Here is a 14,423-nt window from a genome sequence, read left to right on the forward strand (position 1 = left end):
GTTTCCCTTAACAAATGTTAAGGACAATGTTGTGGGAGTTGCAACCCTTGGAATTGCAAGAGTTCAATTGACTGTTATGAGTAATTAGTTCACTTATATTGACACTAGTCACCGGTCAAGAAACAACAATTGTCAATCAACTTGTTTTAAGACTTTTCTACAAGTTTCAAAGATCAAAAGATGAATAGTTGTGAACATTGCATTAAATGAGTTACAGGAAGAGTATTTGTGCATATTATGGTAGTACCATGCTAAGCTAAAAAGCACAATGCATCAATTTGAAAGAGCCACAACAAGAAACTAAGATTGCATCAGGAAATCAATGGTACATTATTTACATTGACATGAAACTGAACAACAATAAGGGGGATTTCCCCCTTTGACCACAATTCCAAGTTCATTACATTGCAGTGAGGTTGAACTAACAGGACTAGAACATCATATACAGATAAAATATATAAAGTTAAAATCAGGATTCAGGGCATCAGATGAAGTAGCTAAGGATCTGCTTTACCAGCAACCTGTTCATCACTTGAATCATATTCATCTTCACTCATTTCCTCATCATCACTTGATTTCTCTTCTGGTGCAGCTCCTACATCTTCAGCTTTAGCATACTTCTCACAGTACTCTGAACACACAGTGTTAAATTAAGAACTTTATTGATTCTAAAGTTAAAGACCATTAAATTATGCTTAAATTGGTCCAATGAAGAACTCAAGCCTAGAAAAGGAAATCCAAGTGATAGTGGCTTCAAGTAATAGATAAACATAGACAACAGAAGACAGGTAATCTCACTTCAAGAGATAATCACTGATTCATTTGCTTTTCAAATTTACAATTTAGTTGAATTCTGGCCACAACCCAACATTACATATACTATGGGGAATACAACAAGTCTTGGCAATGTAAACTCACAAAGAAGATCGATTCAGAATGCAGAAATACATACATGTAGCTACATTTGGACATGATATTATTATCAACTTATAGTACACAAATATAAAGAATTAGCTCAATCAATTGAGAAATTTGATAACTACCTTCCAAACATACCATCACCATCCTTTTGATAACTATCTTTTATTAAGGCTTTAAGCATTTTTTGTCCCCTATAATAACAGAATTGTTACAAAATAAGCATATGTCGCCGTTATATATAGGAAGTTCCATTAAAAGGTTATGTCCTGCTCCATCTATCCAATTTTTGTCTCAAAAAGATACACAAATGAAGTTTTAGAGGGGAATGGTTTGCACATAAGCCATAATAAGACTGAAAATATGGAAAGTAAGTTCGACATGAAGAAGGAAAACACTAACAAAGAAGTGAAAATCGGAGAAAGCACCCTATCACAAATAAAGAGATTTAAGTATCTTGGGCGTATTATATAGAATAATAGAAAAATAGAGGAGGATGTAAACTATAGGATTCAAACGAGTTGGTCAAAATAGCAAAGTACGATTGGTTTATATCTGACAAAAGTACCTTTAAAACGTAATGGTAAATTTTATCGCACTGTCATTAGACCAATTATGTTATATAGAACCAAGTGTGGGGCGACAAAAGTTGAGAATAGGCATAAACTTAGGGTGGTAGAAATGAGGAGATGGATAATCGACCAAACATGTTCAGATAGAATAAGTAACAATGATATAAGAGAAAAAAATTAGAATAACACCTATTGTTGAAAATATGGAACAATCTCATCTTAGAATTTGGATATGTGGGGAGAAGATTGACAAAGTACCCGGTTAGGAGGGTGGATCAGATAGAAGATAGACAAGTGGCGGAAGGTAGAGAAAGACCTAAAAAGGCCATACACGAGGTGGTAAAAAGAAAATCTATATGCAAACAACCTCATAGTGAACATGATATATGATATGGCAAAATGGTGTCGTTTGATCCATGCAGTCGACCGCACCTAGTGGATAAGGCTTTGTTGTTGCTATTGTTCTAAGATAAGCAAATAAAGCTAAGAGAAAGCCAAAAGGCAGTTCAAATAACTATTTGAGTGCATGCACATGTACTATGCATTCGTCCACGCATTCAAACAGTTGCGCATAAGGCTAAGGGACAAGTGCAAATAAACTAATCCCAGACATGCATATTTCAAGGAAATAAGAAGTCAAAAGTATCAATACCCTTAACCCTTTGTTCATAACTAGCTCGATCTCGCATCAGTAAAGCGGCAGCTTCTCCATTTAAAGGGTCTGATGGATTGGGATACAGAAGAAGCTGTGGTAGGAACACTTCAAACACATTGACAAGATCTGGAAAAAAAAAAGAATGTAAATTGACATGTGCATTATACAAGGAACTAAAATCCTAAAAATATACAATTCTGTACAAAACCACAACATTTTCTCACAAAATTTCAATGAAATCATTACCAAACATGGGGCTCCAGGTTTGGTTGATAACATCCAGACAAACTGACCCTGACCTGAAATTGTCATAATCCGAGCCAACGAAATCAGAAGCAATCTTTCTTGAAACTAATAGTCAGGAAAACTACTCAACAGAAAGAGTTTCCATGACATCATTATTCATTACTACATGCTTACATCTCATCAACATTTGGGTGATAGATCTTATTGACAAATCCTATAGAAGGAGATTTATAAGGATAAGCATCAGGTAGCTCAACTCTTACTTTCCATACACCACCATGATAAGGACCTGCTAGAAGCCATCATACATGGATGAAAAGAAGATTGAAAATGAAAAAATAAAATAAAATCCTTCCTCAAAGGTTACACATTTAATACCAACCAGGATATAACAATAACCAAAAGGGAAACCAGCAGATATATAGATAAATTCAGTAATCAGTATAGCTAAAAAAAAAAGGAGTAAAAAATAAGAAAACACTGACTCTAGCTCATACCAATAATCTTCTGACTAAGAACTTAATAATTATGCAAAAGGGAAATCAATAAGAACAATATCAACTGTTATTTGTGAAGCTATGTTTTTATTTTATTTTATTTTTTTCCCCTTCAAAAATACAAACTTGTTGCTTCCCAAAATCTATTTGTGGACTTCACAGATGCACAGAACAATCAATTGAAAGAAAGAAGAAGTATCATCCCTGTTGCTACCATAAATCTAAATTCACAGCCGCCAAGAGCTGTGTTCTATATATGGTCAAATTGCTTTAAGCAGAGAAAAACTCCTAAAAAGAATTTCTTAAAAAAAAAAAAAAAGCAAAAGCATATATTTATCAGCTGAATGTTTTATCTGAAACACCAAAACATTATTCAGAAACACAAGAAAGAAAAAAGGAATGGAATTTTACTTTCATTGGGTCCATCGAAATAAACATAAAACTCCTGCATTCCATCATTAATCATCTCCACCTTGTAATCACTCATCATCCTATTAAAAGAAAAGGATGAGACTTTGTGAGACCCAATTAGAAAAAGATTGAAACTTCAATGAAATTAAGAAGAAAGAGAGAGAATAATTGAGGATTAACAGTTTCATTAAGTCCATCTCTCGCCGCTTGCTTGGGGAAGACATGTTTCTTCTTCTTCTTCTTCTTTTTGGGGTTGAGTTGTTGGTTGTTGGTGTCTTGGGTTTTCGTTTTCAGTTTTTCACCACCTCTTAAGCAAGTGGGGAGAGAGAGAGGAATTGAAAAGTGGGGAGTTGAGTTATAGGGAGCAGTAGGAGACACTTGTTGTGCAAGTGAAGGCTCAAAAATACTACTTCTGACATTAGTGAGCACAACTAGGAGATAAATATTGTTAGCGTCGGATATTCACATTTTTAATATTCTGATCTTTTATTTTTGTTTGCAAGATTTTTCTTGTATTATGAATAGGGTTCAAAATTTTATTAAAACTCTATCCTATTCTACTTGCGGGTTGAGAATCTTTTAATCATAATCTTACTCGTACCATAAAATTTTAAACCCTGCCATATTTTATTTTATCCGTAAAAATATCAAATTTTTTTAAAGTAAATATAAAATTCAATCATTTTGAATTTTATACATATTAATAATATAAAAAATAAAAAACTAATGCTTTAAATTATTAAATTAATTAACTAGTTTAGTGGTTGTTCACTTATTGTAAGTCATTATAAGGGAGGTTGTGGGTTCAATTCTCACTTTCTTCATTATATACCTAAATTTTTATAAAAAATATGTGTTATATATGAGATGCGAGTAAGATAGGGTAGGGTACACCCTAAACCCATATCCTACCCTACCCGGACCGTACTCTACCCTACCCGCAGCGGGTCGGATAGCCTACCCTACCCGAACGGGTTGGATATGAAGTATATTTAGTATATCATTTTAGTGATTTTACTCTTTTGGTGAATTGGTGGATTTTTTTTCTTTTTTTATAATATTTTTTTAATAGGTGGTGTAATTACAATTCAAATTAAAAAAATTAGGATCAAAATCTTTTAAAATAAAGATGTTGATAAAGTAAGACCTGTGAGAGTTAATCACTCTTAAATTAATAGAGTTATTTGCGAAAAAAATTCTCCAAAAAATCTGCTAAAATTTTCACTCAAGAGATAAATTTGGTTTAACAAAATACAAAAAAATTAAAATTTACAAATATATTGATTTAAACTAACATGGTGAGGATATAAAGATCATAAAGAGAGGTGATACTAAATCTCTACTAGCGTCTAATACAGAAAACATCGTACAATGACTCTTTTCTTGTTCACCAGAGATTGAAACAAATAGTTTTAAAATGGATGGAAAAGATATTGATGAAGGTGCTTCCAATTTCGAAGATTGCTGGTATCAGAAAAATAGAGAGACTGATATCAGAAAGATGAAGGGACTGATAAGGAAGACAAACCATTTGAACCATGTCATGCTATTCCTATATCAAAGGAGGAGTTTGATTAATAGTGCAAGTTATGGAAAGCAGCTCTGATAGTTAAAGTTCTTAGCAAAAGAGTAAGTTTGGGATTCATGGAGCAATGCCTCAACCGAAATTAGGTCAAAAAAGATAAGATCAATGTTATTGACATAGATCGTGACTATTTTTTTGTTCATTTTTCATATGAGGAGGATTACAACCATGCACTACTTAACAGACCATGGATGATAGCGGGGCATTATCTTATAGTGTAGAGATGGAGATCCTTTTTTCTTGAATTTGAGAAGGAAGTCAAGAAGATTACTGTATGGATTTGTATTCCAAACTTGCCTATAGAATTATCCAACTATCATTTATTATAACAGGTGGCATCAGCGATTGGTAGCATATTAAAAATTGATTGTGCCACCTCTATCTACTCAAGAGGCGGATTTGCAAGGATATGTATGGAGATTGACTTATCTAAAAAGTTGATTTCCAGAATTTTAGTATTTGGAAGCACTTTCAATATTGAGTATGAATACCTTCATCTCATATGTTTTAACTATGGCAAGTATGATCATAGAGTAGAACTATCAACAAAAATCTAGTGGATAATCCAACAATATCGAAAACAATAGAAGAGTTTGACGGTGACAACCCCAGCCAGAATCCCATTCTCAATGAGAAAAATATAAAAAATATTGATACACACAATTAAAGAATGTGTTTCGCTATAACTAAGACTCCCTAGAATTTGGGCCTTGAATGATGGTCAAACATTATAATAGGAGGAAGCAGGAAAGATATGTTCCAGATAGAAAGAGCATAGTTATGACAGCTGATTCTCCCAAATTGAATGAAGAAATAAATGAACAACCAGACAAGATTTTGGGTAGAGGTTCAAGATTTAATGTGTTATATGAGGAAAGTCTTGATACTACGTGCAACAATGACAAACCTAAAGGTTCACAAAAGAGAGTAGCCATGTATAATAGGCCTAAAGCTAAGTAAAATAATCCGCATGAAGAAGTGGTCATGCAAATTGGATTGAAGGCAAAGCAAGCTCAAGCAAATCTGGGACATGTTTCCATTTAAAAGAGAACAAAAGATGGAAAGAACCCCAAGAAAATAAAAAAATAGCGATGCCCAAAATTGGGCCTATTTTATCTGCCAAAAGTTTCAAGCTCAAACAGAAATAAATAGAGAAAATTGTTGAGAAAAACCCAATCTCCTTGAAAGGAACCTCTGCGAATGTTTCTAAGCTAGTATCGCGAATTAGAAACCCAAATAGTAGCCTTTTCTAAAGTAAGAATTAAGCATCTACCCATGGTGAAATCTAATCATTCTCCTCTTTATCTTTCTCTCACTTTTGCCTCTTCTCCAAATAGAGGATAAATGCCTTTCAGGTTTGTTGCTGCTTGGATATCTCATCCATATTTTAAAAATCTTCTTAATAGGAGCTAGAATACGGAGGACTCTTGAATTAATTGCATTGCAGACTTTTAAAAAGTGTTAAAATAGTAGAATCACAATATTTTTAGCAATATTTAGCAAACGTAAAGCAAAATTCTTAGAAGGCTTCACGAGATAGATGCAAATCTTAATATAAATAGCAACCGCTTTCTTGAGAAATTACAGGTTGATTTGTGAAAGGAATATGAAAAAATTCTTTCATAGGAGGAGGTGCTCTGGTTCCAAAAGTCTATATGCAAATGGCTTGAATTTGGTAATCGTAATACTAAATACTTCTATGGCACTACTATGACAAGAAGGAAAAGGAATAAGATTGAGGCTCTCTAAGACGACAATGACAACTAGATCTCAGATCAATAAGGTCTTGAGATGATAGCTACAAATTTTTATTTCAAGTTTTATACAGATAATCTTTCGGATATCCCTTATACCTTAATCATGCTTTTCCTATATTTAGTCAATCTGGTATTGATTCTTTAAGTATTAATGTGTCTCATGTTAAAATCAGGAACTCTATTTTTAGTATGGGAGGCTTCAAGGCACCAGGGAGAGATGACATCCAAACTATTTCTTACTAGACTAATTGAGAAATTCTGGGTCCTGATATGTGAAATTTGGTAACAAATTTGAAGCAAATGAGGCCTATTAGTCTTTATAATGCTTCTTATAAAGTCATTACAAGAATGCGGGTAGAAGGGTAAAGAATTTAATGGAGAGGCATAGCTAAGACAATATCATTATTACTCAATAAGTGATCCACTCTATGAGAGCAAAAAAGGATTAAAAAATAATGGATGGCTATTAAGATAGATTTGAAAAAGGCCTATGATAGATTAAAGTAGGGCTTTATTAAGAATACTCTCATGGATATTGGTGTCCCTTCTCACATGATAGATTTGATCTGTACTTGCATTTTAACTGCTTTGATGAGGGACTTGTGGAATGGGAATACCCTAGAAGAATTTATCCCATTTAGAGGAATCCGTCAAGGTGATCATTTATCTCTCTATATTTTTGTCTTACGCATGGAGTGTTTATCTCAACTCATCAGTGCTGCAGTTGATTATGGATAATGGAGACCTATTCACATTAGTAAGGATGGACCGAGCCTTTTTCATCTTTGCTTTGCAGATGATTTTATTCTTTTTTGCTGAAGCAATGATAAATCACTATTTTATGGTTTATCTTGTGTTCAATTGAGTGGTTTCATCAAGTCTTTGTCCACTTATTCATATGATTTGCATGATTTTACAACTCCTTCCTAGTTTTATTCTACGGTTGAAAACTTGCTTCCTAGTAATCTTTAATTTGTGTATTTTAATTCTCCTTTATACCATTCGATACCATGATCTGTGTGTTAAGTGTTTCAGGCTTTATAGGGCAGGAATGGCTTAGAGAATGGAGAGGAAGCTTGCAAAAATGGAAGGAACACAAGAAACTAAGAAGATAACTAGCGAGCATCGACGCGCACGCATGGCTCACGCGAGCGCGCGATATGGAGAATTTTGCAGCGGCGCGTGCACGTGCCTGACGCGTACGCGTGGATTGGAGTTTGCACAAAGACGCGTGCACGTGGATGACGCGTACGTGTGACATGCGCGATCTGCAGAAATAACAGAAAATGCTGGGGGCGATTTCGGGCCGAGTTTTGACCCAGTTTCCTGCCCAGAAACACAAACTAGAGCCAGGAAACATGCAGAGACTCAACACACATTCTCATTAGCATAGTTTTTAGTTTTAGATCTGAATCTAGAGAGAAAAACTACTCTTCCTCTAGGTTTTTCTTTACATTCATAGATTTCTAGTTTATGCTTTGCTTTTGGATATTGAGAGAGTCATCACCTCCGTTGAAGTTACTATTCTAGTTTGTTTTCTTATTCCCTTATTATTCCATATTCTTAATTCTTGTTTAGAGTTACAATTGGATTGTTTTTAGAATTTATTAATGCAAAGGATACTCTTATTTTTAATTAATTTGTAGTTATTGTCTATCATATCTTTCTTTTATTCCCTTTTTAATTCTATGCAAGTGATTTCCATGTTGATGGAGTAGACTCCCAACTTGACATGGGGGTTGATTAAGAGGAGACACTTGAGTTGGAATGCTCAAGTGATTAGTTAAATTGGAAGTTGTTGGCTAATTCTCTATTTACTAACGCTAGACCTTCCCAAGGGACAGGACAAGGATTTGCGAATAAGAGCTAGCTCAATCACTTGACTTTCCTTTATTTAGTAAGGGTTAACTAAGTGAAAACAACAACCTCTTTATACTACACTTGAGAGAATTCCAACAAGAATAGAACTTCCAATTAATCATTCCCCCAGTCAAGGCTTTTTATTTTGAATATATAAATCTCTTCTAATTTTCCTTGCACTAAATTACAATTATTTATTTTTCTGTCATTCAACTCTAAAAAATTTCTCGAAAAATTTCTGATTAATAAATTAGCACCCTTTTGGCAACTTGTTGGGAGACGACCTGGGACTCATACTCCCAGTATTTTTATTCTAATTTTGTGACAACCTTTCTAAATTGATGAGCGAATTTCAGCTGGTTAAGAACTATACTCGCAATGCTGTTCTGATATTATAATTTCTTAATTGGCTGACTCCCGTACCTCCATCAATTTTTGGCGCCGTTCTCGTGGTGATGCAATTGTGTGCTAAATTATTAGTTGGTGTAATTATTTTTATTTTATTTATTTGCGTATTTTATTTTAATTTATTACCATGAGCTATATGTTTCTCTCATTGAATGACGCGTTCACTGCCTGATCTGAGTTTAGCCGCATTTGATCCTGAAATTGAAAGAACTATTTCACGTATTAGGTGAGCTCGGCATCGGTTAGCATCTAAGGGTGGTGAAGTGATTGTTATCGATTCACCAGTCCCATCTGAGGGCAAATCTGAACCGCTATCTGAAGAGGAAACAAGCTCCTTTACTACTGATTCAGTTGATTCATGTGCAGATAATATGGCAGCACCTAGGAGGATTATTCTCCAGGAAGCTGGAGCTCCAGATTTTACACTGCAACCGTATCAAGTGCGTCATCCAAATCTGGCTGTAGATTTTGAACTGAAGACTGCACTAATCAACTTGATGCCCAAGTTTCATGGCTTACCTGCTCAGGAGCCCATCAAGCACCTCAGGGATTTCCAGACAGCCTGTTCTACTGTTAGGCGTCATGGTGCAAATGAAACTTCTATTCTGCTAACCGCCTTCCCATTTTCTCTTGATAGAAAGGCAAGGGAGTGGTACTACTCCCAACCTGAAGCAACTGTTACCAACTGGGATACGCTCAAGAGAGAATTCTTGGAAAAATACTTTCCAGCTGAAGTTACAAATAGATTGAGAAAAGAGATCTCCTGCATTATTCAAGGTGAATCAGAGACTCTCTATGAGTACTGGGAGCGCTTTAAGAACCTTCTGGACGCATGCCCCCATCACATGATTGACAAGCTGGTGTTGATCAGCTACTTCACTCAAGGCATGAAGCCTCGGGATAAGACTACATTGGATGGTGCTAGTAATGGTTCTCTGAAAAAGTACAAGACCGCAGATGAAGCATGGCAACTGATCAGTGACCTAGCTGAGTCCACTCGAAATCACAGGCACAGGAACAGCCACTCAAAGGCTATTGCAGAGGATTCCTCTAGCAGTGAGACTACTGCCGTCACACAAGCTATATATGAAATGACCAACCTACTGAAGCAGATGCAATTGAATCAACAACAAACTCAGCCTCTCTCACCACAACAAAGCCAACAGTTGGTCCCCCAAAGAGTATGCGAAATTTGTGCTGATTATAGTCACTACACTGATGAGTGCCCGCAGCTCCAACAAGAAGACAACACCGTGGCAGCTACTCATAACTTCTATGACTGCCTGAATCAAGGGTACAATCAACAGGCGATAACTACAACCAAGGTAGGAACTATAACCAAGGGTGGCAGGACAACTCCAACCAGGGCTGGAGAGATAATTCCAACAATGACTGAAGGGACAACTATAACAGAGAAGGCAGAGACAACAATGGAAATCAGAGGTGGAATAACAACAACAGACAGCAGAATTAGAACCAACCTTACAGAGCACCTCACCTAAGGCAGTCCCAAGGACCCCAGCACAACCAACAACAGGTCCCTCAGATCACTTATCCTCCTTCCTCATCGAATGACGAGATGCTTCGTTCTCTTGCACAAGGATAATAAGACACGCAGACTACACTGAACTCTACTTTAAATGGTCTGAATGCCACTTTACAAGCTCTCGTCTCCCGGATAGATTTATTACCTACTCCCACCAAACAGCCTTCAAGCTCTAGTGAAATTCCTTCTCAACCCTTACCTAACCCCAAAGGTGGCATTAATGCCATCACTTTGAGGTCCGGAACTACACTGTCAGAGAGGAACCAAGAGGAGCCAAGCTCACAAGAACATGCCCCAGTTGAAGACTTGGTTGAAGTGGAAGATGCTGAAGAGGAAGAGGAAGTACAAGACAAGGTTGAAGAAGAAGTAGCTCAGCCAAAGAATGGAGCACCAGAGGATGCAGAAGCTGCAAGTGGCGCCATTCCTATCCCATTTCCACACCTTGCAAGGAAGTCCAGGAAGCACATGGAACTTGATCCCAAAATGGTAGAAATCTTCAAAAAGGTTGAGGTAAATGTTCCCCTTTTTGATGTCATTCAACAAGTACCTAAATATGCAAAGTTTCTGAAAGATTTATGCATACATAAAGATAAAATTAATGAATTAGAAACTATTTCTTTAGGTAGTTCTATATCTGCTTTAATGGAAAGTATACCTGAAAAATGTAGTGATCCAGGTCCATGCATGGTTAATTGTACCATTGGGGTGTAATATTTTCTGACTGCATGTGTGATTTAGGAGCGTGTGTTAGTATAATGCCATTGTCTATATATGATGCTTTGAGGCTCCCTCCCTTAAAAAGGTCGGCAGCTCGTTTTGTGTTAGCAGATAAAAGCATTATTACAGTGGTTGGAATTGCTGAAGACATGCTGATAAGCATTAAGGGGCTCACATTTCTCATTGACTTCTATATCTTGGAAATGCCCCCTAATGACTCAGGAAGACCATCATCAATCCTGCTAGGAAGACCATTCCTGAAGACTTCAAAGTTCAAGCTAGATGCCTTCTCAGGAACTTACTCCTTTGAGATAGATGGCAGAGCAGTGAGTTTCAATTTGAATGAAGCTATGAAGCACCCTCCGGAAGATCATTCCATCTTCCAGTGCGACATTATTGATGAAACTGTAGTTGCAGTTCACCAAGAAGAAGTAGAAGAGAAGTACATGGAGCAAGGTCCAAGTGTGGGGACACCCTCTGAACACAATGAGAATACTTTGCCATTATCACTAGTTCCAGATAATCCAGAGCATGGCCATGAGCAAAAATTGGAATTAAAACCCCTTTCTTCCCACCTCAAGTATGCTTACCTTGAGGATAATCAGAAGTTCCCAGTTATCATTGCAAGGGAACTCACTTCCCAACAGGAGGAGCAGTTGCTCAGTGTGCTGAGAAAATACAAGAAAGCAATTGGGTGGAGTTTGGCGGATATAGTAGGCATCAGCCTTCAAGTTTGTGAGCACAGAATATTCTTAGAAGAGGGAGCAAGGCCTATCCGCCAACCCCAAAGAAGATTGAATCCCACCATCTTAGAAGTTGTCAAGAAAGAACTGATCAGGCTACTTGAAGCAGATATCATTTACCACATCTCAGACAGCGAATGGGTCAGTCCAGTACAAGTGGTGCCCAAAAAGTCTGGAGTAACAACAGTAAAGAATGAGCATGGAGAGCTCCTAACAACTAGAGTACAAAATTCATGGAGAGTTTGCATTGATTACAGGCGTCTCAACCAAGCCACTCGCAAGGATCATTACCCCTTGCCATTTATTGATCAGGTGCTTGATCGCCTGTCAGGTAAATCCCATTACTGCATTTTAGATGGTTATATAGGCTACTTTCAAATTCATATAGCTCCTGAAGATCAGGAAAAGACTACTTTTACATGTCCCTTTGGAATGTATGCATGCAAAAGGATGCCTTTCGGCTTATGTAATGCACCGGCTACTTTCCAAAGATGCATGATGAGCATCTTCTCCGATCTTATTGAGAACTGTATGGAAATTTTCATGGATGATTTTAGCATTTATGGTGATTTATTTAGCCTTTGCTTGGATAGTTTGGCTAGAGTATTAGACAGGTGTGTTAGTTCAAACATTGTATTGAATTTTGAAAAATGTCACTTTTTGGTAAAACAAGGTATTGTACTAGGACATGTTGTGTCTAATACTGGTATTTCTGTAGATCCAACAAAGGTAGATGTCATTTCTAGTTTACCTTACCCCTCTTCCGTGAGGGAAGTCCGTTCGTTCCTTGGCCATGCAGGTTTCTACAGGAGATTCATTAAGGACTTCAGTAAGGTAGCATTGCCTTTATCCAGACTGCTGCAGAAAGATATTGAGTTCGAGTCCAGTGAGGATTGCATGCAAGCATTTGATAAGCTGAAAATCGCCATGACTCAAGCTCCGATTGTGAGAGGACCAGAATGGAGCCAGCCTTTTGAGATTATGTGTGATGCCTCCAACCATGCAGTAGGAGCGGTGCTGGCTCAGCGCGAAGGTAAGGACCCTTTTGTAATTGCTTATGCTTCTAAGACCTTAGACGCTGCTCAGTCTAATTACACCACCACTGAAAAAGAGCTTTTGGCTATTGTTTTTGCTTTGGATAAATTCTGAGCCTATTTACTTGGTACTAAGGTGGTAGTGTACTCAGACCATGCAGCTCTAAAGTATTTATTAGCTAAAAAAGAGTCTAAACCAAGGCTAATACATTGGATACTGTTGTTGCAAGAATTTGATTTAGAAATTAAGGATAGGAGTGGTAACCAGAATTTAGTGGCAGACCACTTGAGTGGCCTTGAGCACATTGAGGATGACTCCACTCTTATCAATGATGCTTTTCCATTTGATAGCTTGCATGCAGTATCTGAAGTAGTTCCTTGGTATGCACCTGTAGCTAATTATCTAGTTAGCCATACTTTCCCTCCTAGTTTTACTAAGCATCAAAGAGACAAGCTGAAAAGCGAGTCCAAATATTATATATGGGATGATCCATATTTATGGAGGTGTGGTGCTGACCAGGTAATTAGAAGGTGTGTGCCCCAATCAGAATTTCAGTCCATTTTAGAGGCCTGCCACTCTTCTGAGAGTGGAGGACATTTTGGCCCTCAAAGAACAGCTAGAAAAATTTTAGACTGTGGATTCTGGTGGCCTACTCTTTTTAAAGATGTTGCTGCTTTTTGTACATCTTGTTCCCCATGCCAAAGGTTTGGTAATATATCCAAGAGGGATGAGATGCCCCAACAGATTATGCTATTTTGTGAAATTTTTTATGTTTGTGGTATTGACTTCATGGGTCTATTTCCAAACTCTGGTGGTTACCTTTATATACTGTTAGCTGTAGATTATGTCTCTAAATGGGTGGAAGCAATTCCTACCCGCACTGATGATACTAACACTGTTGTTTCCTTTGTTAGAAACCATATTTTTTGTCACTTCGGATCACCACGAGCAATCGTGAGTGATCAAGGTACTCACTTCTGTAACAGGAGACTAGCAGGACTACTGAAAAAGCATGGGATAGTTCACAAAGTAGCAACAGCTTATCATCCCCAGACCAATGGGCAAGCAGAGGTATCTAATAGAGAAATAAAGTGCATTTTGAAGAAGATAGTAAAGCCTCATAGGAAAGACTGGAGCACCAGACTTGTCGATGCGCTCTGGGTGTATCGGACAGCGTACAAGACACCCATTGGGATGAGCTCCTTCCGCTTAGTATACGGAAAGGCTTGCCACCTTCCAGTAGAGGTGGAACACAAGGCTTTCTGGGCTGTGAGGGAGTGCAACATGGGATTTGAGGAAGCTGGCGCTGAAAGGAAGCTGTAACTAGCAGAATTAGAGAACCTTTGCCTAGAAGCATATGACAACTCTAGGCGATACAAAGAGAAGATAAAGGCTGTGCATGACAAGCACATAAAAAGGAGAGAGTTTAGACCAGGGGAGTTGGTTCTTCTTTATAACTCCAGACTGAGGCTC

At 37.3% G+C, this 14,423-nt stretch overlaps 1 protein-coding gene and 1 non-coding gene across 3 annotated transcripts; both read right to left on the reverse strand.

The window, feature by feature from the left end:
* Positions 1-277: 277 nt before the first annotated feature.
* LOC112744152 (ubiquitin-conjugating enzyme E2 5) lies at positions 278-3,739 on the reverse strand. Of its 2 annotated transcripts, XM_072214985.1 has the most exons (7): positions 3,480-3,716; positions 3,300-3,379; positions 2,566-2,680; positions 2,392-2,444; positions 2,143-2,271; positions 1,044-1,112; positions 278-631 (listed from the first exon to the last, which is right to left on the reverse strand). In XM_072214985.1, exons 1-6 carry the CDS (start codon positions 3,521-3,523, stop codon positions 1,087-1,089), a joined length of 447 nt encoding a protein of 148 aa, XP_072071086.1. In that variant the 5' UTR covers positions 3,524-3,716; the 3' UTR covers positions 278-631; positions 1,044-1,086. The 2 variants fall into 2 exon arrangements, with proteins under 2 accessions (XP_072071086.1, XP_025649449.1); XM_025793664.3 differs by lacking the exon at positions 1,044-1,112 and having other exon boundaries at positions 3,480-3,739.
* A 5,913-nt stretch (positions 3,740-9,652) lies between these two features.
* On the reverse strand, positions 9,653-9,756 carry LOC112745788 (small nucleolar RNA R71). Its single transcript, XR_003173699.1, has one exon. It is a non-coding gene; the product is annotated as a small nucleolar RNA R71 (small nucleolar RNA).
* Between the last annotated feature and the right edge of the window lie 4,667 nt (positions 9,757-14,423).

Source organism: Arachis hypogaea, chromosome 14, assembly GCF_003086295.3.
Source record: "Arachis hypogaea cultivar Tifrunner chromosome 14, arahy.Tifrunner.gnm2.J5K5, whole genome shotgun sequence".
NCBI lineage: Eukaryota > Viridiplantae > Streptophyta > Magnoliopsida > Fabales > Fabaceae > Arachis > Arachis hypogaea.